We start from the raw sequence: 25,581 nt of genomic DNA on the forward strand, positions 1-25,581 counted from the left end.
GTGTGAGCCATGCACACACTACTCCATCATAACAAGCAGCAGTATGACAATGCATGAGATAGGCAGTCAGGATCCAATCAAAAACATGGAGAGTATATTGTAGCATAACGAGTCAGGCTGGCAGTAATTAAGTGAAACAAGTAAAGAGCAGAGAGATGGCACCATAGGCCCTGTTCCACATGACAGTGCCACTCGGTGAGAGTGAAAGGCTGTTCTTCCCATACCTGCCGCAGCGACCAGAGCCATGGACAAAGGCGTCAGCAGCTGGCACCATGTGCATGGAGGTACCTGGTCCCCAAAAGCACCAGTGACCAGGTAACCCCGCTCCAATAGAGACACGGGGTCGGCAGACAGGGCACAGTAGAAAACTCCTAAACCCCCCCCTTCAGCAAATTTCACATAGACAACTCCGCAACAGAAAAAATATAGAATATGCAAAGCTGCTGAGAAATGTGCCCATTCCATGAGGTTCAAAATTACAACATAGTGGGATGTAGAGATTCAGGATAAAATTGCGCACTGAGCTGTAGCCTAATGTGCGGGGGGGGATGCGCTAGCAAGGAGGGGTATCTGGCCACCTGATATAGACAATGAAACAATGGTAGTAGCGCGCTCCGTAAACCCCTTGGTGTGGTGGGTGAAAGTAGAATGGAATAAGTCAATAATGTAAATTGAAGAGACTGGTGTATTGTATATGCAAAGTAGGTTTTTACTTGAGACTTGAAGTATAAGGTATGAGCAATAAAAATATACATTGAAATGTAATCTCAATAGGAATAAACCGTATTCTATTAATATAATTATGAACAATCAAAAAACAAAATAAGTGAGGACAATAGACAACAATTGGTAATGGAAGCAGACTCTAAACATCAAGAACTCCAAAGACCAGTCCAAAATCAATTAGCAGCAGATACGTAACAAACGGCAGCAGGTGTAAACAATGGGAAATCAAGTGTAAATGTGAATGGACAGGTTGCACTCTTTAAGTGTCCTCCTGTGCCTACTGATCTGTTGGACAGTGGGTACGTTCAATTTGCACTGTAAAACAGTGCGGGTGGTGTTAGCAGTTGAGCAGAGTAGTTTAACATCTAGTTCCAAATAAGTGGTGCGTTGCGGGAAGTGATACAGTAAATAGGCTGCGGCGTCCCGCTATTGACTGATTACAGTTGCCCGGGGTATGATCTTCCTGGGGTAGGAGTACGGGAGTCCGGAGGATGTGCGGACAGCAAGTCTCCTGGCTATGCTGTCCGTGTCCGATCCGTGCGGCGGCGCAGGTCCGATTGAACGGGCGTGTACCGCCGGCACTGAAGGGGTGGACTGCTTTTGCCTGGGGAGGTGAAGTGACGGCAGCGGCTCGTTTGTGAACCAGATGCCGTAACCCTCCTCCAAGGTGAGACTCGCCTCCTCGGGGCTCAACGGGATCCCGCTCTACCCCTTGCCGGCTGTGGTTGATTGAAGTCTTCTGTTCTTCTGGTAGGCGGCTTCCGGGTCACATATATGTCTATGACTAGGTGATAGCTCTCCTGCGGATGCTGGATTGGAGTCTTGGTGTCCTGATGGGTGATACCGCTGGGTGGGTGAAGGTGGAGCAACTCGTTTCGACCCTCTTGAGGTCTTCTTCAAAGCAATGTAGCATAAGGGTTGAACTGTGTCCTGGGGTAATAAATAGCCGGGCAGATCCCGCCTCTTTCCTGATTGATTAATTGGTTGACAGTTGCTGATGCCTTTTGGTTGGATAGGGATCCTGTCAATCATCGGTAGAATTGTATTGCTGATTGAGTGCACAGTGGGATGTAGAGCTGGAGGAGATAATCTACTAACAAGCTAAGTTTGACTGAGGTACCTACCCCTACAACAGCGCCCTAGCTTTCCCACTAGGCTGTCCGATTTGTAAAGGGCCTCGCTAAAACAGCCTGCGGGAGCCGTCCCCACCGCGGGCAGGGAAAATAGCGGTGCATCGGTTACCGCCGGTGATCTATTCATATAGATTCATATAGACAGCAGCACTTGGAGGCAGCCTGGCATGTTTGTAAGTGCCTGGCACACCCCTAAGAGTGATGTAAATGGGGAACGTCTGAAAGACACACACTCTTTTCTCGTGGCCACGCCCCCTTTTCAGGCACGCACAGGAGTGCCCCTTTTTAGGTCCAGTGATAGAATGAACACTACTGCCCTACACACACCAAGGTTATCAGCGTCCCCCAGAGTGCATGAAAGAGAAAGTAGGCTGAATATTGGGTGTAGGCAAGCACTGATAAGAAAGGAGAGCAGCAAGACAGAGGGTTAGGGCAATTAGAAAAGGCAAATTTCCCTCGGGTATTTAAGCTCTTTATCGCTCTCCTGCAGCTTCTATTCTGGCTAATCGGACAACTTTGTGTGTTCAGTATCTTCGATGGATCTAGTCAGGGCTGCCCTCTCCCCACTATAATTTTTGCTTTAGATATCGAGCCTCTAGCGAACAGTATTTGCTCTAATTTTAACATCTCAGGTTTTATAACTGGCAAACACACGCACAAAATCGCACTAAATGATTATAGTCTTCTCGCCCCTCAAACACCTGCCTTAGAATCATATTTCTCTTTCAAATGGAATCTCCAAAAAATTTTAACATTTGGGTGTGAATCACTAAAAATTATCGACAGATTCAATAAACTAATTCCCACCTTTTTCACTATCCAATGGGATTTATCATCCTGAAAAATACAATTTATCTCCTGGATCAGATGAATAAAAGCCATCTATATGGACGTCCTCCCATGACTTTTTTTCAGGTTCTACCTGTCAGACACTTCAAATTATCACCTCTGTCTTCTTTTAGGCCAAAAAAAGCCCTTATGCCGGGTACACACTAGACAATATGTCATCAGATCTAGCCGAAACGGACGACATATCGAGCACATAATCTAGCGTGTACCCACTATGTCGTTGACCATGCACGCTACCGTGTCTCGTCAGAGACATCACCCGTCGGACCTGCATGCAGATCCAACGGGAGAAATCATTAGCGAGGGCCACGCTGCCGGAATCTGCTAATGTGAACGCACTTGCCAATGCCGGGTCCCATTGCTAACGAGGTCGGTACACAATAGACATCGTCTACTATGTACAGGCCTTTAGAGTTTATCTCGGGATTCTACAAAGATCACCCACTGGTAGAGAGCTGGGACTGCCCAACTTACTACATACTACCTTTCTGGTGCAGCTCGCCCAGTGTGCCCAATGGAATGTCACACCCCGCCTTAAGCTAAGGGTCTTTATGTAAGCGCATGGTATTTATATCCCTATGCTCTTCTCTCTCCTGTGGAGACAGTAATAGCATTTTCTTTATCTATTAGAGATACGAGTACAGCTCATGACCTGGCCCCCAGTCCTTCTCCACTTATTGCAATTTTTTTTTTTTTTTGTTTAGGAACTCTTTCTTTCCTGTGGGGCTTAAGCCCTCATTGACTGCAGCGACCTCAGTTGCTATTCCTTTACCCGCAATATGCAGTTCTCTATGAATCACTAAGCCTTTCCCCCAGAAAGTTGTACAAATTCTTGTAGATATTTCTTTCCACAAACCCAACCTGCTGCTTAGACCCATTACCACTCTTGAATTCCTCTGTAAAAGACAGGCTTCCTCTCGTGGGCTTGTCTCCACCCTATACTCCGAGCTCTTTGGCTCTGGTTTGTCACCTGTTGAACCACACAGATAGGCGTGGGAGCCGGATGTTAGTGAACCTATTGATGGTGAGGAGTGGTCGGAGATTTGGTAGCATACTGCTTCAAGCTCTATATGCGTTAAAATGAAAGAGAATGCCTATAAGCTGCTAGATCGGTGGTATTATATCCCATCCTGTCTTAGTAAAATGTTCCCGGACACTTGGACAGATGTTGGAGAGGCTGTCCACTACCAGACACCTTCCTACAAATCTGGTGGACCTGTCCGAGACTAACTAGCTTGTCGTCAGCCCTGAGAGGTGTGATACTATATATCCAATATATAAATCTCCCTGTGTCTCCTAAATACTACTTGCTACACCTGAGCCCCCCTGACATTACCAAACACCAATCCAGACTTATACATCATATAAAAATAGCTGCCAATTGTCAACTAGCAGCGGACTGGAAATCACAAAATCCCCCTCATTTGCAGCTGTCATTACCCGATTATTTTACGCCTATCGCATGAAATACATGATGGCCATTTTAAATAATTTGGCAAAATCATTTACTATAATTTGGGGACCATGGACAGCATAACGCACCGTTACCCTGCCATTCTCTTCTTACTCTCATCAATGCTCTGATTCACTTTATCTTTTTTGACCCTCTTCCCACACACACTTTTCTACCTCTTATATAAAAACCCTGGTTCACGGATCTTTATATAAAACCTTATAAAGTAGAAAAGAGCAGCACAGAATAATGACAGCACAGATGTACCTTGTACCGCTACAAGAGAATCACCAGAAAGTGAGGGAAGACGACTGATTATCTCTCAGATGGTAGCGCACACATATATTATGTGAGGGGGAGAGCAGGAGACTAATAGGGGCTGATGGTTCCTGATGTATGACATACACCAGAGAGTGTGGGAGGAGACTGGTCAGATCTCTGGGCTGGTAACACACAGTGACATGATGTGAGGGGGAGAGCAGGAGTATAATAGGGGCTGATGGCTCCTGATGTATGAGATACACCAGAGAGTATGGGGAGGAGACTGGTCAGATCTCTGGGCTGGTAACACACAGTGACATGGTGTGAGGGGGAGAGCAGGTAATGGGTGCTAATGGCTCCTGACTCCACCACTGGAGCATATACATTGTCCTAATTAGTCTGTACTGACAGAGGAGGGTGTAGAATAAAAGGCTGCTGTACTAATTTAACAAGGAGAATATGTGATTATTTTCTGTAACAAATGATTATTACTCACCTGTGCTGATATCTGTAGGGATTTCCTCCTCCTTACACTGCTGGTCACCAGTCACATGCTTCTCTTCTTCTGGCTCCGGATTTTCTACCTTAATATCAGCCAGGTCATCACCCTAATTAACCCATAAAACAAGAACACTTTAAAAATATCTGTTTTCTCACAAAGTTAACAGTAGAATATCAGTGTATAAAGGTGCATACACACACAGCAATTTTTGGAAAGATTATAGTTAAACGATATCGTTTAACGATAATCGTTTGAAAAAATCGTTCACTTTCTGAGTCAAACGATGAATGATAATCGTTCATGTGCGTTCACGTTGGCAGTTCAGTCAGACTTGTCAACTGAACGATTTTCATTAAGGGAATATGCAAAAATCGTTTGCAGTTCAAAAAAAATCGTTCATTACACTTTAAAAAATCTGACCGATAATCCGACAGAAAATCGTTCATAAAATCGTTGGTAACAAAATCGTTGTGTGTGTATGCAGTTTAAGACACACACAGCTTCTCTTCTAGATCATATAATAAAAGTCACTGTGGTATATCAGTATTTTCTAAGACCCTAAATCCCACCTACCTGATCCTCCTGTGGGGTCCTGTGATTCTCCTCTGTACAGTCCTGGGAATAAAGAGGACGGGGACATCCCTCTGGGGTATCTCTGTTACTGAGTCCATCTGTTGGGGACATACAGAGACTGAGTACATTACTAAACACATGATTAACAATGATTAACGTTCATCTCCGATGTTGAGGGGTCTGCATCTGTGCCAGTGCGGGGAACAGGGAGTCCTGTCTTTCAAACAATGTCCCCGTTTAGTAGTTATTAACAAAGACTAATAAAATAATAATAATTCCACGGATAGGGCGGGTGTAGTGCTTAAATCTCCACGTTGCATCAAATAAAAAAGGGTCCCCTCAGGTAATGTGGTAGGTTTTTTAGTTTACAAAAATACGTAGTCCTAGTTGGGCTCCTATATTATCACTACACATTGTAAGTGTTTAAATCGAGAGAGACAAAATCAGCTAATAAAAAATACGTCATCATTTTCAAGTGCAGAATTGAATGTGAAAACTTATACAAAGAATCCTGCCCGTTACAGAGGCGGATTATTGCAGCAGTAAGAACCATAAATTATTCTTTGCGGTGTTTAGAACAACAAAGAAAACACATGAGCTTTTAGTTGTCTCTCTCATTGGGCAGGAAGACGGTGTTTCCCATTACTAACCTCGCCCAGGATGTAAAGGAAAAAAGCTACACGACAAATAACACAACCATGAATTATTTTGCACGGGTAGATGTACGGCTAGAACACTGCTTGCCTCAAAAAAGAAAAAAAAATGAGTCATTACTCAGTAGTGCATAATGTGTTACTATTAGTGCACATAGTATATTATGGGTAATGACACAAGTACTAGTGCAAATGGAAGATCATAGGTAATGTCACACTGGGTCTCATCCCATTGATTAGTCGTCACTATGGTGAGGTCTTTTGTACGGATGTTTGTCATAAACCAGAGAGTGTGGGGAGGAGACTGGTCAGATCTCTGGGCTGGTAACACACAGTGACATGATGTGAGGGGGAGAGCAGGAGTATAATAGGGGCTGATGGCTCCTGATGTATGAGATACACCAGAGAGTGTGGGGAGGAGATTGGTCAGATCTCTGGGCTTGTAACACACAGTGACATGATGTGAGGGGGAGAGCAGGCGTATAATAGGAGCTGATGGCTCCTGATATAGGAGACACACCAGAGAGTGTGGGGAGGAGATTGGTCAGATCTCTGGGCTGGTAACACACAGTGACATGATGTGAGGGGGAGAGCAGGCGTATAATAGGAGCTGATGGCTCCTGATATATGAGACACACCAGAGAGTGTGGGGAGGAGACTGGTCAGATCTCTGGGCTGGTAACACACAGTGACATGATGTGAGGAGGAGAGCAGGAGTATAATAGGGGCTGATGGCTCCTGATATATGAGACACACCAGAGAGTGTGGGGAGGAGACTGGTCAGATCTCTGGGCTGGTAACACACAGTGACATGATGTGAGGAGGAGAGCAGGAGTATAATAGGGGCTGATGGCTACTGATGTATGAGATACACCAGAGAGTGTGGGGAGGAGACTGGTCAGATCTCTGGGCTGGTAACACACAGTGACATGATGGAGTAGAATAGGGGCTGATGGCTCCTGACTCCTCCACTGGGCAGATACAATGTCCTCATTAGTCTGTAGTGACAGATGAGGGCATAGAATAAGAGGCTGATAGTGACAGAACAAGGAGAATATGTGACTCTCTCTGTATTAAGTGATTATTACTCACCTGTACTGATAGCTGTAGAGATTTCCTCCTCCTTACACTGCTGATCACCCCTCACATACGTCTCTTCTTCTGTCTTCATATTTTCTACCTTAATTTTAGTTAGGTCTTCAGCCTAATTAACACAACAAAAATTAAAGTGTAAGATCATTCATTGAGAGTAAACAGTATAATTATACAGTGAAAAATCTCTTTGGTAATTTGGTAAAACCCTAAATCCCATCTACCTGATCCTCCTTTGATTTACCTCTGCACAATCCTTTGAATAAAGAGGACGGGGACATCTCTCTGGGGTATCTCTGTTACTGGCTCCATCTGTAAAAGACACACAGACGTAGAACATTTTACATATGTGATGATGAGATAATGTGTGTTTCTAGGTGGTCCTCAAAAATGGATGTAGTAACTATCCCGGTGGTCAGGATGCCTGCGCTCAGAATATCAGAAGCAGACGGAATCTCAGCTCCAGAATCCCCACTGCCGGCATGTATAGGGTTATGGGGAGGGTTACTTACCTTCATGCATCGGGATTCTGACCGCCAGCATCCCGTACCCAACCCCTCAAAACTGCTCTCCCCTATATAATAAATTAAAGTCTCCTCTTACCCAGTGATGTGAGGGGCTGGTGATTCTCCATCATCACGTCCTTGTACAGATCCCGGTGTTCCTCTATATACTCCCCCTCCTGCATGGAGACATAGACAATGACATCCTGAGACCTCCCAATACTGCAATTATTACACTCCATACCATTCAGTTTAGGATTGATATTAGCTGTGTAATTATAGTACCCCATGTACTGAGCAGTATTTGTAAACACAGGAACAATGGAGAACAAGAAGTAGAGGTGTGGTAGGGGACAGAAGATCAGGGAGTACGAGGGTAAGACATGAGGAAAGGAGAACAGGAAGAGGAGGGGTAGATAAGGAGAACAGGTGGTACAGGGCTACAGGTGTAGAGCACACAGAGCAGTAGAAGTCATTGTGAGAGGGGAATTGGGAGCATTGGGGTGGGAGGGGGAAGTACACAGGAGAGAAGAAGGTGAAACATGGAGCAAAGGGGTGGGAGTATAAGAGTGTTGAAGAGGCAAGGATCCGTGTATATCCATGTGATTCCAAGTTGGACAGATCTCCGCCGTTTCTCTGTGTCCATGAAATAGGCGCTTCTAAGAGGTAACTGGGCAGCAGCAATGCGAACGCACGCAAGAGCGCCATCCTGTGGGAATGATATGGATTGCTTCCTACTCTGAGTAACGCATCTGCCGAGGGGAGGGACGTCTTGCAGCCAGCATGGGGTAGGTGTAAGGACCAATATTAGCGATAGCGGCTGCAAGTTCGGAACCGAACAGCATATGAATGAGTCTACATTACGGACCTGGGTACGGCTCAAATACACATAGAAACCCCACCCACACTAAGGGGTCTATTTACTAAGCAGTGTTAGGAGACAGAGTGAAAAGTGATAAGAAAGTGATAAGGTGCCAGCCAATCAGCTCCCAACTGTCATTTTTCAAACACAGCCTGAGATATGGCAGTTAGGAGCTGATTGGCTGGCACCTTATCACTTTTCACTCTGTCTCCTAACACTGCTTAGTAAATAGACCCCTCAATATGCAATGACTCACATATTGCAGCAACGACTCACATAATATGCAACGACTCACATATTGCAGCCGCGAGTGAGGATGGTCACAACAGCAAGATGTACGAACGCATGGTAATGTTGATACCTGTACAGCTAAATGAGTATAGTCGCAGCGCCCAATGTTTTTCTATAAGCAGCAGTCACCATTAGCGCTGGGTGAGAAGAAGGTGTCGGACGGAACGCGCACGATTCGTAATAGCACAGATCTCATCTTACATGCCCACGAAATGGATCACTTACCTGCATTCGCGAGGTAGCCGACCAGGTATCACTGAGATATGCCCATCTTACAAACAGAGACCCAGCTGCGCAGAGACTTTGCCACGGTGCCTATGCTTAGGGTGACACAAGCCAAGTTTGCAAACAAAAGAAGATAATAAAAAAAATAAACTCGCTAGACGAGTCCACGATCATTTATATAATATGGGGCCTATTCAAAAGCAGTGACCTGGGCAGCGCGACTCCATGCTATTCCATTACAAAACGGCTTTGAAAGTGGGAGAGATCGCAGCTTTTAATTCGCTGCTCCAAAGTTTGCAACAACTTTGTCAAATATATAGAAAAATAGTGCAGTGCATTAGCTCAGTGAGTTACTGCAAAAGATAGACATCGAAGGGACCACAATCGATGGTACAGCTGGGGCATGGTATCGATGGCATGAAACCATCTGCCCCCACCAGTATTAGATTACATGACACTAGTCTACTCCATCTGCGTTAAGTAGAAGCGATCCCAAGACTACACCCCCTGTACATATAGCATGGTCACAATAGCCTGCACTACCTACTGTATTATTATAATAAATATACTAAAAACATTACCTGTTGTCAGAAAAACAATGCTGCCTCCTCTCTGTTTCTTACCACTGGACGAGATACAGGAGGCGGCCGCCCCACCCTGAGGAATCGAGGATGTGATGGCAGGAAATCTTACTGTTTCCTCTGCTCCCTGTGTGTCATGTATGGTGGGGGATTTTGGAGACCCGCACTGACCGGAAATATGGTGGAACGCACAGGGCGGAAGTATGGTGGAACGCACAGGGCGGAAGTATGATGGAACGCACATATAGTGACTAGTTCCCATTCGCCGGAAAAAAAAACTTTTTCGACGTCAGGCGCTGGGCGTAGCTAATGGCAAGGTTGGGCGGGCCGGCTCACCCCTCACCCCAGGCCACCCCCCACCCGATAGCCCTATGAGGAAAACTGTATAATGCCTGCCTTATACATTCATAGTACTAATCACCCCATACTGCCCCCTGCATAATGCCTGCCTTATACATTCATACAGCTCACCCCATAGTGCCCCCTGCATGCCTGCTTTATACATTCATACTGCTGACCCCATAGTGTCCCCTGCATAATGCCTGCCTTGTACATTCATACTGCTCACCCCATAGTGCCCCCTGCATGCCTGCCTTATACATTCATAATACTGACCCCATAGTGCCCCCTGTATAATGCCTGCTTTATACATTCATACTGCTCACCCCATAGTGTCCCCTGCATAATGCCTGCCTTATACATTAATACTGCTCACCCCATAGTGCCCCCTACAAAATGCCTGCCTTATACATTCATACTGCTCCCCCATAGCCCTGTAATGTCCCCTGCCTTATACATTCATACTGCTCACCCCATAGCCCTATAATGTCCCCTGCATAATGCCTGCCTTATACATTCATACAACTCACCCCATAGTGCCCCTTGCATAATGCCTGCCTTATACATACATACTGCTCACCCTATAGCCCCATAGTGCCCCCTGCATAATGCCTGACTTACACATTTAGTCTTCTCACCCAATAGCCCTATAGTGCCCCCTGCATAATGCCAGCCTTGTACACTAATACAGCTCACCCCATAGCCCCATAGTGCCCCCTGCATACTGCCGGCATTATACATTCATACAGCTCAACCCATAGCCCCATAGTGCCCCCTGCATAATGCCTGCCTTATACATTCATACTGCTCACCCCATAGTGTCCCCTGCATAATGCCTGCCTTATACATTCATACTGCTCACCCCATAGTGCCCCCTGCATAATGCCTGCCATATACATTAATACTGCTCACCCAATAGTGCCCCCTGTATAATGCCTGCTTTATACATTCATACTGCTCACCCCATAGTGTCCCCTGCATGCCTGCCTTATACATTCATACTGCTCACCCCATAGTGCCCCCTGCATAATGCCTGCCGTATACATTCATACTGCTAACCCCATAGTGCCCCTTGCATAATGCCTGCTTTATACATTCATACTGCTCTCCCCATAATGCCCCCTGCATAATGCCGCCTTATACGTACATACTGCTCACCACATAGCTCCCCCTGCATAATGTAAGGCATACATTCATACTGCTCACCCCATAATGCCCTCTGCATAATGCCTGCCTTATACATTCATACTGCCCCCTGCATAATGCCTGCCTTACACATTCATACTGCTCACCCTGCCCTATAATGGCCACTGCATAATGCCTGCCTTATACATTCATACAGCTCACCCTATGCCTGCCTTGTACATTCATACAGCTCACCCCATAGTGCCCCCTGCATAAAGCCTGATTTACACATTCATGCTTCTCACCCCATAACCCTATAGTGCACCCAGCATAATGCCTGCCTTATACATTCATACTGCTCACCCCATGGCACCCCCTGCATAAAGCCTGACTTACACATTGATGCTTCTCACCCCATAACCCTATAGTGCACCCAGCATAATGCCTGCCTTACACATTCATACTGCTCACCCCATGGCGCCCCCTGCATAATCAGGGCCATAACTAGGGTGGTGCAACCTGTGCCATGGCACAGGGCACCGCAGGGCAGGGGTCGCTGTTCAGGCTTGTGAATTTTCTGTTTCTTCAGGGTTCATAGGCTTGGGGTGTAGGTGATGGACCTGGATACCGGGCACCACACAGTTAAAGCTTTTAGCTCCCTTTATGCACCGGTCCATCCACCCTATACCCCGCTCCCGAGCCACCTGTTTTAGTTGGTGCCTGGCCGAAGTCGGGTCACTGTTAACACAGGGGGGGCTGCTTAGTAGCCCCAAAGCTATTTTTATTTTAAGATTTGGTAGTTTTTTTCTTCAATCTTTAGAGCGCGCAGCAGCAGACTGTCCATTGGACGTCTGCGCTGCCGCTGTCACCCCGCCGGCGCCGCAACGCCAGTACTGATCTGGGGATCTCAGCGGAATCCCAGGGTCTGTGCTAGCCGGTCCCCGTGGGATAACCCAGACTGCAGCCGGACGCACGACGACAGGTAAGGTGGGTCACTGCTTGCGGTGACCTGCGTATTAGCAGTCATACCTCCGGTCTCAGGGGACAGACCGGAGGTGCTGAGTGTGGACGCATGCCTCCATACCCTGCGCTCCACTAGACCACCAGGGACATTATTTGTGTAGGAACCACCGTCCCAAGGGTTAATCATTAGCCTGAGGAGATGGCTTCCCTGTTTTAGCGGCTACTCACCTCAGCGCACCTTTCCTCTGAGGTCTGGCTTTGCTAAGCTGCTTCCAATTTGCAATAAATAATATTTCTACATTGTATGTGACTTATGCTAGCGCTGACGGTCTGTGTCTTTTTCTCCCAAATGTCAGTTTACATATATCCCTTTCCTTGACTATCTGCCTTAATACAGGTGTAGTTAGGATGGTTCTTGGACCTCACATATATAGTTGACAATATTTGTGAAGTCTGTCACATACTGTTGTGTGCTGCGAGGTGCCATATTTTAGTTGGACCAGTGAATTGCATACGTTGAAAGTGGGTTCGTGCAATTTGTGACTAAACCGGAGACATCGCTGCCCGCCCTGCATTAAGTTATTGATAATTATAGTAATGCTTCAATTTATAAATTAAATACCACCAAGACAGAGGCGCTACCCTTCAATATCCCCCAGAATACATTGTCCCGCCTCCAAAGTATTTATAAGTATCAGTGGAGGAAAGATTCTCTTTTATATGTGGGCATTCATATCCCAAATAACATTTCTACTTTCTACTTCAGGGTCCATAGGGGGTCCACAGGGTTGACCTTGGGGTATAGGTTGGGAACCAAATCCGGGCACCACGCAGTTAAAGCTTTTAGCTCCCAGGATGCACTGGGTCCACTCTCCCTATAACCCCACCCCCAAGCCAGAGGCACCTCAGTTTAAGTTGGTGCCCGGCCGGAGTCGGGTCACTGTTAGCGCAGGGGGAGCTGATTAGCAGCCCCTAAGCTTATTTTATTTTTTTAGGGACAAAGTTTTTTCCATGGACTTTGGACTCTTCAGAGCGGCAGCGTCGGACTGTCCATAGGACGTCTAAGCTGCCGCTCCGTCACCCCGCTGGCGCTGAGACGCCAGTACAGATCTGGGGATCTCAGCGGGACCCCAGAGTCTGTACTAGCCGGACTCTGTGGGCGCCCAGGACTGCTGCCGGATCCACGGGGAGCAGGTAAGGTCGCGGATCACCGCTTGCGGTGATCCGCGCATTTCAAATGCAGTCCTGTGCCTCCGGTCTCAGGGGACAGACCGGAGGCGCCGGCAGTGGCGGCGGGCCCCCCATACCCTGTGTGTCCACTAGACCACCAGGGACTTAACGATCGGTGCAGGGAGCCGGCATCCCGGGGGTTAATAGCCGGCCAGGGGAGGCAGCCTTCCCTGTTACAGCGGCTCCTCCCCTCAGCTCAGCGCGCCTTTCAGTATCCATAGTCTGGCGTCGCTGAGCTGCTTCCTCCGCGGGCCACGCTTCCTCTGAGGTCTCCAGCGGCCATTTTATCTCTGTGGTGCAGCAGAAATCTCTCAGGATGGCAGTGAGTCCAGTCCCCCTGCGTACCTCACCATCAGGTCAGTGTACACAGCACTGTAGCCTTCCCAGACACTGAATCTGGGCAGTTGAATGCAGTGTAATAGTGCAGTATATTATATGACATGTTTATGTATATATGTATATATCTGCATTGTATGTGACTTATGCTAGTGCTGACTGTACTTTATTCTCTCACCTGTCAGTGTATATCTATCCCTTTTCTTTATCTGCCCTAATACAGCTGTACTTAGGGTGGTTCTGAGACCTCACATTTATATACTTGTTAATATTTGTGTGGTTTGTCACATACTGTTGCGTGCTGCACGTTGCCATATTTTAGATGGAACTGTGTGTTGCATACGCTGAAAATGGGTCCCTGCAGCTAATTTTTGGCATCAGTCAGGACCAGTATAGCGCTGCTTAATATTTCCGCCAAGATTGGTCAGATATGTCTGACCAGGAGATAGAGCGTTATACTGCACCCATTTTTACTATCCTGCAAGTCATGTGCTGCAGGTGTTAGTGCGGAGGATTTGACTCATAAAGGGTTCTGTATGTGGCGTCATCTGGTGCCGGCCTCTTTCACGACCCCCTTGGGCGGTTTGTTTTCTCGGGATCCTCTCAATTGCGGATCGCCGGGCGGGCCCCATTGTTGTACCTCACTTGGGGTTACTTCACCATACTGCCCTTTTCATCTCAGGGTATCTCGCAGCTTCTTGCTCTCTTCCCCTGTGACACAGACTACCGCTCCCTGCAGGGGTTTTTCGCAGTATATGAATTCCCCCTGGTGCCACAATAGTCTGTCATTCCCCTTGCAGGGATTACCACAACAGCCACCCTGGGTGGATGTCGTTTTCTACGAAACGCTAATTGGCGTGGTTGACGCCCTGTGGTTACTTCCCAGTTGGCTCTGCCGTGAACTGGGTACTGTTCGGGGCTCTTTCCCTCTTACACGGGGGGAAGCCTATTTCAGGTATTATTATCCCTGCTTTAGGGCTGGTAGCAGGTCCATTCTGGTTAGAGTGAATGTTGACCTGCACCTGTATCATACACCCTCAGTATTGCGTGCCTTCGGGTTCCCTGTTGCTGACTAGCGGGTGGATCGCATAGCGGGACTCTGGCTGTTGCCAGATAGGAGGTGTTACAACAGTGTTTGGCCTCCTGTCCCAAATTCCCTGAGGGTCATCACGAGCCCCTCCTGGGGGGGATGGGCGTGTTACTCGTCTGATTACAGACGTTACTACGCCTCCCATTCCTGCGTGGTCGGATTCTTCGGATCCGTAGGTGGTAACTCTGCCTGAAATCAGTATACTTGCTTTCAGGAGTTGTTATCCATCCTACCATGGCTATAGCATGGTTGGTTAATACTATTGCATATTGGGTTGATGCATTTGTAACGTTTTTTCCCCTCCAACACGTCGGGGGTTCAAATGTATTTGGTCGCTCACGTAATATATGCTGTTGTCATAGGTGGAAATGCCTATATTGGATACCAGTCTCCTAACTTTCAGAGTTCCGGCTGCGACTGTATCCTCCGTAATAACCTATGGCTGCGCTCTGGGAATGCAGAGGTGCAGATACCATCTTTAGGGTTGATATTGTTTGGTCCTGACCTTGACAAGATTGTAGTAACATTGGCAGTATTACTAACGACAAGTTTACCGCTTTCAGCTATGCCCACTACAAGGCCTCAGACTAAGTCTGTTAAGTCTTTTTTGTCCTCTGGGTCAGCCTAAAGGTCTGTTTCTTCGTAGACTGTCGGCATCTACAAGGGCCGACATATCCAGTACCGAGCAGGCCTGGACTGCCAGCCGATCCTGCTTCTGAACCTACGGATATCTCTTCAGCCTGACGGGACAGGCCTACAACTGGGAGATACCGATTTTCTCAGTTCGCCCGGTATTAGTGTCAAGTTGCCGCGGCTACGTGGGTAGGAGGGTACGCCCTCTTTACAAGGGCCTTACAGATCCAGAAAGCTATGCAGTTGTTGCGGTAAGCGGAGCTAATTAGGCCATCCCCACTATCTCAGTGAGGGACTGGTTGTTCTGCTTTCTTTCTGGTGCGGTGGCTGAATGGTCCTCTTTGGCCTATTCTCTGTCTCAATTCCCTGAACCAGTTCCTAAAGCTACCTGGGCTCAGGAGGAAATCCCTATGCTCCATCATACGATGTTTGGAACCTGGGGACTTTATGGTATCACTGGATATACAGGACGCGTGCCTACGGGTACTTACAGAGACCTTTCCTCAGCATGGGCTGAGGTTTGCTGTATCACAGCAACACTTACAATTTTTCGGGCTCTGCCTGTTGGGACTGTCCTCAGCCCCACAGGGGTTTACCAGCGTTTTGGATTTTCTGACAGTTCTTCTGTTCAGTATATCCCAATGCTCCTGTACCTGGACGGCCTCCTGCTCTTAGCGGGATCACCGGGGTACTTTACGGCCAGGTCAGGATGACTGTGGCTTCTTCAGGGTGCAGACGTTTAATCAACGGGGAAAAAGTCCTCCCTGCATCCCTCTCTGGGTATTCTTCATCTAGGATCCCTGCTGGATTCTCAGAATCTGAGAATTCTTCTGGCGTAAGACGGAATCTCCTCTCTTCCATTAGGAGTACATGGTTGTCTGCGCAGTCGACAGATGTCTTTACACTCTGGGATGCATGGTGGAATGGGCTCAGTTCCATTCCAGGCCTTTCCATAATTGGCTCATCTCCAGATGGAATGAGTTTTTTCTGTCGGATAACTGTTCAAACGATGATGCTCTCTCCGGAGGCAAGTCGGTCCCTGTCCGGGTGGCTATGGCCATCTCGTCCAGGGTTTTCTTTGCTATGGACAGTGTCTGGATCGAATCCTTTTCAGTGCAGTTGGACGTCTGTCGATTCCACCCTGTCAATTAACTTACTCTGGCATAACTCTTGTTTCCCGGTGAACCTGAAAAGGTTCAGTCCGACAGGGTCAGGACAGTGGCTTCCTTTTTAGCAACACTGTTCGTTGGGTGGCAATGACAGGTATGTCACATATTCGGACATAGTCCGAGGGTCTCCTCCCGACCATCTCGGCAGCGTTCATTTCAGGAGCTCTCCATTGGGAAGCGGGAGTCCTCAGCCGTCACGACGTGCATCCCGGGGACTAGTCTCTTCCCCAAGAGAGGTTTCATCTCCTGGTGAGCAGGGGGGGCCCCCCTGAGGTGACCCTCATGGCCTTCTGACTTTATCACACTATGGTGTTACAGTTCAGCTTTGGGGATTCTGAAGCAACCTTCAGCGACTCTTTGTCGGTGAAGTGGTCCTTCCACTTTGTGTACCTGTGTTCTCCGGTCTCCCTTCTTCCTCAAGGTCTTTGGAAGTGTTTTCAATCGAGACGGAGATGCTTTCCTGCTGGTGGCTCCTGATTGCCCCAGATGTCAGGGGTACTTGGATCTTCGGAGTCTCTACATCGATACTCCATCCCTGATGCTTCACTGCCCGGACCTGTTGTCTCAGGGTCTTTGGTTTTGCCTTGGACCTGGGTCGTTTGTCTTTGACTGTGTCCTTACAGTGGTCTTACGGCTTCCCTGGCTTTGTCATCGTTGGAATGATTAGAGCACATGGATCAGCTTTTGCTGGGACCTACCACAAACTGTGGCAGCCATAAATCTTATGGTATTGTACCTGTCGATACAATCCTCCGGTGTCCAGGATTTCCAGATATTCTGGCATTCCTTCCGGCTGGCTTGGGTTTCACACTTGGCCTTGTCTTCCTGACAGTGCGGATCTCTACACTGTCAGTATGGTTAAGATATGGAATTGCTCCACTCTGGTATCCAGTTCATCCTTTGGAGTGTTTTCTTGATTATGCCTCCATTTGTCCTCCCTAGGGACTCCTGGGGAGTAAGTAGTGGTTCTTCGTTACCTCCGGGGACAGTCAATGGAACCGCTGGTTGTGATAGCCATTACATGGTCTATTGCTTAGGCTCTCTCTTTCTCTCAGGGTGTTTATATCAACCAGGAGAGTGTCTGAATTGGGAGCGTTCTCATGTGGCTCCCTCTTCTGGAGGGCATCATGTCAGGGTGGGAGTTGCTCTCGCCCTGTGTTGCTTCTTAGTGGTTTTCAGGTTCCATATTGTTCTGGAACTTATGGTACAGCCATTCTGTCCCCAGTCCTCTCGGCTGGTGTGGCCTCATTGACTGTGGTCTGGCCTCTTTGGATTTTTGTGATCCGTTCAGGTTCCTTACGGAAATCGGACTCCTTATTGGTGGTCTGAGATTTCTGGTTTTCACAGGAAAGGATGGCCGGCCTATAACCAAATGTTGGCTGGATGGCCTCGTGGGTCTTCCTCAGGGGCCTACCCATGGGTAGGCCTTCCTGTTGTTGATGCTTGTTTTTTCTCGGGCCATGTGTGCGGCTCGCTGTGGCGCCTCGGCTGTTTTACCTTACTAGGTGGCCACGTGGTCTTCTGTCCACACCTTTTTAAGGTTCTAGGCATTGGTTTCCTTTGCCTCTCAGGATGCTTCCTTTTTGGCGACGGATTCTCCTCTCAGCACAGGAGCGTCCCCACCCTTGGTTGAACTGCTTTGGGACATCCCCAAGGTCAACCCTGTGGACCCCCTATGGACCCTGAAGTAGAAAACAAGAGATATGGTAAGAACTTACCTTTGTTATCTCTGTTTCTACGAAGTCCATAGGGTCCACAGGGCGCCCGCCCTGACGCACCTGGCTTCATATGGGCTGTGTGGCTGGTCACCGGTTTTCCGTCTCCCATTTCGGTGAGTATGGTTATTGAGTGTTCCAGTTTTCTCTCTCTTTTTCTCTCCTCCTCCGGCCTTTGGCTACTTACAAACTGAGGTGCCTCTGGCTTGGGGGTGGGGTTATAGGGAGAGTGGACCCAGTGCATCCTGGGAGCTAAAAGCTTTAACTGCGTGGTGCCCGGATTTGGTTCCCAACCTATACCCCAAGGTCAACCCTGTGGACCCTATGGACTTCGTAGAAACAGAGATAACAAAGGTAAGTTCTTACCATATCTCTTGTTTTTCCAGAGATCAACTTTTCTCCTATTATCTCTCATGTGGCTGATCTCTTAAAAAGTTGGGTGGGCTTTGAGGTCTCCTGGTTGGGTAGACTGGCAGCATTTAAGATGATGATACTACCCAAATTAATGTATCTGTTCCACACAATACCTTATTTAGTCCTTCAGCCATATATTAGACAAATCCATAAATTCATTTTGAACTACATTTGGAAGGGTAAAACCCCAAGAAATGCCTATCAATGTTTAACACGTCCTAGACACCTGGGTGGTCTCAATGTACCTGACCTTTTGGCATACCAACACGCATGCTTGGTGGCTCAGATCAGTGACTGGACTCTAACTCTTAATTCGAAACCGTGGGTTGATTTGGAAAGAACTCTGGCCCTGATTCAGAGCCGCTCGCTATTTGCAGTCGTTCGTTCTAAAACAAGGGGTGGCTATTCAAATGAACCGTTCGCTCATTGTGGTCTGTTCACGCCTCTAAGTCTGAACGAGCGAGCAAAACTTGCGGTTATTTTGAAAAATACGCCCCCTGGCAGCTCGCACCATACATCATGTCCGCTATTTAATAGATTAATCGAGTACATCGAACAGCGTATGAACTGCTCGCTATTCTTGTGGTTGGTTTTTTCAACCGCTATTTTGCGAGCAGTTCAGAGTAAAAAAAAACAAATGACGTGGTCAATGACGCTGCTTTATTAATTATGCACACCCATAAAACGCCCGTTTTGACCTTCAAGCACGCCTGCGTTCTGATCTCCACTCCCCGTTTTCAAGCACCTTCCCCTGTTACCACCCACATACGCCTCATTCTGTCACTCAAAATAGCAGGCACTCGCTATATAGCGAACAAACGATTTTCGGCCGCACTGACTGGTTCGCGCATGCGTACTAAAAACCGTACGCATGCGCAGATGTGCAAATATCGCTCGGAACGAGCGTACTGCCGCTTACGAGCGGCTCTGAATCAGGGCCTCTATTTTCTCACTTCCCTCTCACAGATTTGATCTCGACCCCTAAACGACTTCGCCCATTATCATTAGAAGCCCCTTGAGCAATATTAGATTCCCTTACGGCTTGGGACTCTACTGTAAGTACTTCACGCTGCATGATCTTACCCATTCGTAATCTCTCCTTATTGGCTTTATCTAGTTTAATCCCAGATTCATGTATCTCACTATGGCGCTCTTGTGGTATAGTTACAATTGCTGATGTACTCAGTAATAACTCTATGTTCCCCTTCTCATATCTACAGACACAATATAAACTACCCTCAGGAGAAAATTTTCCATATTTACGTATAAGCCATTGGGTCTCTGCTATGTTTCGAGTTAGAGGCACCTTAGCTCTGTCTTCTGCCCCTGTTCTAGCTAAAATGTCAACTGGGAATATTTTCCCTCCAGCAATGGGAAGAGATTTACTTAATGGTTCATCGCTTCTCTGAATGCTCCAATCATGTGGAGATGCAATTTAAATTGTTACATAGGATATATTTTACTCCAACCAAGCTACATAAGATATGGCCCTCGCAGTCTAAATTTTGTTGGCGGAGATGTTCAGAGCCAGGTGATATCTTCCATATATTTTGGGGTTGCCCTAACATTCGCAATCTTTGGCATGAGACATTTGAGTTGGCCTATAAAGCTCTCAGTATTCGTTTTCAAGAGTCACCTTCTATTGCTCTTTTTCACATATATCCCTCAGAGTTGTCTAAGTCAGAAGCTATGTTTTAGGCCATATTTTGATAGCCTCCAGAGCGGCCATAGCACAAAAGTGGAAGTCTCCGTCTCTCCCATCTATACACAAAATTATATGTAAGGTTCAGTATGCTTTCCAAATGGAAACGTTAGGTGTTCTCTATTCCTCTGTGGCCTCTTCCCCATTGGTTAGGTGGTTCAAATGGCATGAATTTGTCACAGATGGAGAGGGTGCCACTTTGAGTCTTCCTGATTCCAAGTGGTCCGTTCCACATACGGGGTAATTGCTGGTACCATTAAAGGTATTTCATATTTGATATTTTATACGGGTAATCGCTATATATTTTCCTAATGTTTTAATTTTGTGATATTAATGTATGGACAGTGTTGTCTGATTCCTTCCCTCCCTTCTTCATGTTTTCCTTTAACTGTAATTTTTATGTTCATTACCTATTTTGTTATAGGAAAAATCTTTAATAAAAATGATTGATGATAAAAAAGTGGGTTCGTGCAGCTAATCCTAGCGTCAATCACGTCCAGTATAGCACTACCTGATATTTCCACAAATATATATCTATATTGTCAGTCAGACATGGCTGACCAGGATGTCGGCACAATGCTGCACCCACTCTGCTATCCTGCAAGTTATGTGCTGCAGGTGTGAGTAAGGAGGATTTGACTCAGGATTGGTTATGTGTGAGGTGCTGTCAGTTGCCTGGCCCCTCAAACCCCCCAACAACGGGACAGGGCGTTTTTTTTCTCAAGTCCTGGCCTCCATTGCAGGTCGCCTGGCGGTCCCGGAAGTTTTGCCCCATATGGGGTTACCTCAACAAGCAATCTTTCCTGCTCAGGGTTTCCCACAATTTTTGCAGTCTACTCCTGTACCACAGTCTGTCACTCCCTACCAGTGTTTACCGAAGTACATGCAATCCCCTTCGGTAACACAACAGTCTGTCATTCCCTTTCAGGGACTACCACAAGTTTTACAGTCACCCTGGGTGGATGTTTTGTCTAATTCAGTACAAAGTTTTGCAGCTTCCTCTACGGCCTTTCAGACCGTTACAGAATGAAAGGCCTAAGCGCCCTGTGTTGTCATCCCAGTCTACACAACTATCAGAGACAGATATGTCGTCAGGTGATGCGGAGGTGGATGATGCGTCTGACTCAGATTCCCCTCCACAAGAGGTGGAGCCTAAATCAAGTAGTAATGTCACTGCTTTTGTGCGGGCGGTCAGATCCATATTAGTTATAGATGACGAACCTGCACCTAAATCTAAACACCCTGAGTTTAAACAGGTAAAGGTGTCTTCGGCAGTTTTCCCCCTCTCTGACCAGCTGGTAGACCACATGGCTGAGGCTTGGCAATCGCCTGGTAAGAGGTATCAGCCACAAAGTGTTTGGCCTCATGTTATGCATTCCCTGAGGCTCATTGCAAGAAATGGGAATCACCTACTGCGGTGGATTCTCATGTCACTCTCTTGCTAAAAAGTGCTACATTGCCTATGCCTTCCATTTTTTCCTTGAAGGATTCTACAGATAGGAAGGTGGAGACGTGCCTGAAATCGATTTACTCTCTCTCAGGAGCTGTTTCAATTGAGAGCTGGGCCAATGTTCTGGAAGACTCCCTCACCGAGGAGGCTCCTGAGGCTGAGAGGTCTCTGGTGGGCCACATTAGAGATGTGGCTGCTTATAGTGGTGAGATCAGATTTGTCTCTGAAGAAACGGCCAGACATACAAGGGCTGAGAAACGCGTTAGACCACTTTATTTCCCTATTCATCATACAGACTTTTTGACCACCTACCACGGTGGCTTATAATCAGGTTTATCATCATCTGCCGCTGAGTTCCTGACAGAGCATGGAGTTATAAGAATGGCTCCCATTTAGCGGCCGCCTACCAGCTGACACCCGGCTTGTTATCTTCCCGGTTCTCCCTTACACGGAGCTCTGACTGCTGAATACAGCGATCACCACCAGTTGCCATGGCTACTAAGACGGAGCACAGACCAGTCGAAAGGCTCTAATCAGGCGGCTCCATAAGTGGTAACCCTGGATTGACATCTTTCCGGTGCCTTACTATAAGAGGTTCCACTATACCAACAGGAGGTTATATTATCCCTCCGTGCGGTAATACCTACTATCAGAGTGGCATTCCGGACACTGCCCTCTGTTCCTAATAGGAGTGAAACCGGGAGTTACATCAAACAGGTCAGCTTGTATTGTGCACAATATCACCGTTCAATAACTAACATAGTGAAGCTTACATAGTGATCAAGCTATTCACTAGTCCCCTTTTATATTATCTGGGATCATTTATACACCTTCATCATTGGATAGAGGTGCATGGAAATATGTTCCTTAGAGCTACATTCAGATTATCTGATCATACCAAATCTTTTTTACAGTATATATTCTAGTTATGTTTATGTTTTTATTTATGTCTGTAGCATTGTCAAATACACTATTTATATAGTCAATGTACCATTATTGTGGACAATTATATGGTCCAAGTCTGTTCACTTTGTCATTTATGATATATTTAATAATAAATATTGTAATAAAAATTACTATATCATTTTCAAATTCCATTGCGCTGTCTCCCATTGTTGATTTTTAGTTTTTTTTCCACTAGAGTGGTTAGTCACCACTCAGAGAGCAGCAGACGGATTAGCATTTTATTATTGTTATAATCACAGCGCCCTTCATTGTTGTGTGTTTTCTTATATTGGTGAGGCTGCTTTAGATGCCAGCATACTGAACTCCAGAGTCTCTGCCGTGGCCGGGTCTGCTCGCCGCTCCCTGTGGCTGCGCCCCTGGTGGACGTATGCCGATTCTAAGAAGGGCCTGGAGGCCTTGCCCTACAATGGGGAGATATTGTTTGGCCCGGACCTAGACAATATTGTGGACACACTGGCGAAATCTAAGTCAGCATTTCTACCATCAGCATCTGCGCCTTCAAAGTCTAGAACCTCTTCCTTTTGCTCCTTTCGTTCTCAGGGAAAGCCCAAAAGGAGAATCTTCTCCTAGACAATCAGCTACCAAATCTGCCACCAAGCCTAAGAAACAGGCCTGGAGTGCCAGACGTCCTACTTCCAAGCCAGAGGATAAACCCGCAGCCTGATGGGATGGGCCTCCCTCTGGGGGATCCCAGGGTGGAAGGCCAACTTCTTCAGTTCACCCAGTGCTGGTGTCACACCACCAGGATGCTTGGGTATAAGAAGTGGTCTCTCACGGGTACGCCCTCTCATTCCATCGAAGACCTCCCCACCAGTTTTTCTGCACAAGTCCTCCTTCTGGAATCGGTATGATATCCCGGCTCCCGTATGGCCGGGAGTTCGAAACCCAGTAGCGGCAGCCCGACAATACAGCAGAGCCCGGCAGCGCTGGAAATCCCAATCGTGGTAAGGTAAGTATTGTCTAATCTAACCTAACCCCCCAAACCCTCCTTAGGTTTAGGCAGCGGGGAAGGGGGGGTTAGGGTTAGGCACCCCTAAGTCCCCCGGGGGGGTGCCTAACCCTAACTTTCCCTCCCCCTAGCCGTACCCTCTCGGGGGGGTGCCTAACCCTAGGTCCCCCCCGGGTGCCCTAAACCTAACCCTCCCCCCCGTGGCTGTCCGCTCGCGGCGCCCGGCATCCGCTCGATTGGGATGCCGGGCGCCTGTCTCCCGGCATCGGGGAAATGAGCGGTGTCTAGATATAGACGCTGGGCATTTATCCCATGGTGGGATAAAGCAGTCGGGATTCCGGCAGCCGGCTTCCTGATTGTATACCCTCCTTCCGACAAGAACAAGACCTTTCATATCCAGGAAGCCATAGAGTTCTTGCTGAAAGCAGGGGTAATTGTACCAGTTCCACTATCTCACTGAGGGACTGGTTATTATTCTACTCTGTTTCTGGTTCAGAAGCCGGTACTTCAACACCACCTACGCCTTACAATCGCTTGTCTACAAGCGCACGGGTGGTTGATCAATTGGGAAAAGTCCTCCATAATTCCCTCACAGAGGATGGTTCATTTGGGAGCCCTTTTGGATTCTCACCAGCAGAGAATCTTTCTAACTCCGGAAAAGATCTCCACGCTGCAACTGCGAGTGCGCAGGTGCCTCCGCAGTCGCCGGGTGTCAGTATACTCAGCGATGCAGGTTCTAGGATACATGGTGTCCACATTCAACATGGTGAAATATGCTCAGTTCTATTCAAGACCCCTGCAGGGGCTGATCCTCTCCAGGTGGAATGGATAATCCCACCAGATCAAGGCTCAGACGATGGTGCTCTCTCCGGAGGTGCATCTGTCTTGTCTTGGTGGCTCCTGACATCTCATCTTGCCAAGGGTCACCCCTTTTGGATCCTGGACTGGGTACTTTTAACAACGAATGCCGGTCTCCGAGGGCTGGGGCGCAGTAACCGGTCCGCTCTCATTTCAGGGACGTTGGACAGTGGTCGAAGCAATCCTTCCAATCAACATCTTGGAACTTTGGGCTGTGTACAGGGTCCTCATGTTGGCAAAACACAGTCTTCACGGAAAAGCCGTGCAGGTTCAGTCCGACGCCACCACAGTGGCTTACATCAACCATCAGGGAGGCACTCGAAGTCGGGCAGCAATGACAATAGTGTCCTGCATTCTGATAGGGGCAAAGTGTCACCTCCCGACCATTTCGGCAGTGTTCATTCCAGAAGTTCTCAATTGGGCAGCGGATTTCCGCAGCCGTCATGACGTACATCAAGGGGAATGGTCTCTTCACCAAGAGGTGTTTCAACTCCTAGTGGACAGATGGGGCCTCCCAGAGGTGGACCTCATTACCTCCCGTCACAACCACAAATTGCCAGTGTATGGGTCCAGAACAAGAGATGCCGAGATAAGCTTGGTGGACGCTCTGTCAGTGATGTGGACCTTCCAGTTTGTGTACCTATTTCCTCCAGTATCCCTGCTTCCCCGGGTTCTTCGGAAGTTCAAGCAAGACGGAGGTACCGTCCTGCTGGTGGCTCCGCCAATCATTTGGTGGAACTCAAGTGGTTAATAGCTAAGAGTTTTTTTCTCCTGCCAATTGGTCCGGCCAGGAGGGTGTCAGAATTGGGGGTGCTCACCTGTTCTGGAGCCACTAACAGAACCATGGTTTTTTTCCCTCTTGATGCGTTGCAGAAGCCGAAGCAGAAGAGGAATTGGTGGAAACAGATAGACAAATCGTAAATGCCAGGGTGTTGAGA

The 25,581-nt window shown here is 47.5% G+C and overlaps 1 protein-coding gene across 1 annotated transcript in view; it reads right to left on the bottom strand.

Annotated features, from left to right (window-relative positions):
* LOC148508063 (uncharacterized) overlaps positions 1-9,904 on the bottom strand; it is a 44,208-nt gene extending 34,304 nt beyond the window's left edge. The window contains exons 1-7 of the mRNA XM_088445197.1: positions 9,705-9,904; positions 9,124-9,213; positions 7,846-7,924; positions 7,487-7,554; positions 7,243-7,354; positions 5,498-5,595; positions 4,919-5,030 (exon numbers count right to left, since the gene is read on the bottom strand). Coding sequence (XP_088301323.1) covers positions 4,919-5,030; positions 5,498-5,595; positions 7,243-7,354; positions 7,487-7,554; positions 7,846-7,924; positions 9,124-9,129 — 475 coding nt within the window. The 5' untranslated portion in view covers positions 9,130-9,213; positions 9,705-9,904. The remainder of the gene's footprint in view (positions 1-4,918; positions 5,031-5,497; positions 5,596-7,242; positions 7,355-7,486; positions 7,555-7,845; positions 7,925-9,123; positions 9,214-9,704) is intronic.
* Between the last annotated feature and the right edge of the window lie 15,677 nt (positions 9,905-25,581).

Source organism: Taudactylus pleione, unplaced genomic scaffold, assembly GCF_031769625.1.
Source record: "Taudactylus pleione unplaced genomic scaffold, aTauple2 ptg000377l, whole genome shotgun sequence".
In the NCBI taxonomy this organism is placed as follows: Eukaryota; Metazoa; Chordata; class Amphibia; order Anura; family Myobatrachidae; genus Taudactylus; species Taudactylus pleione.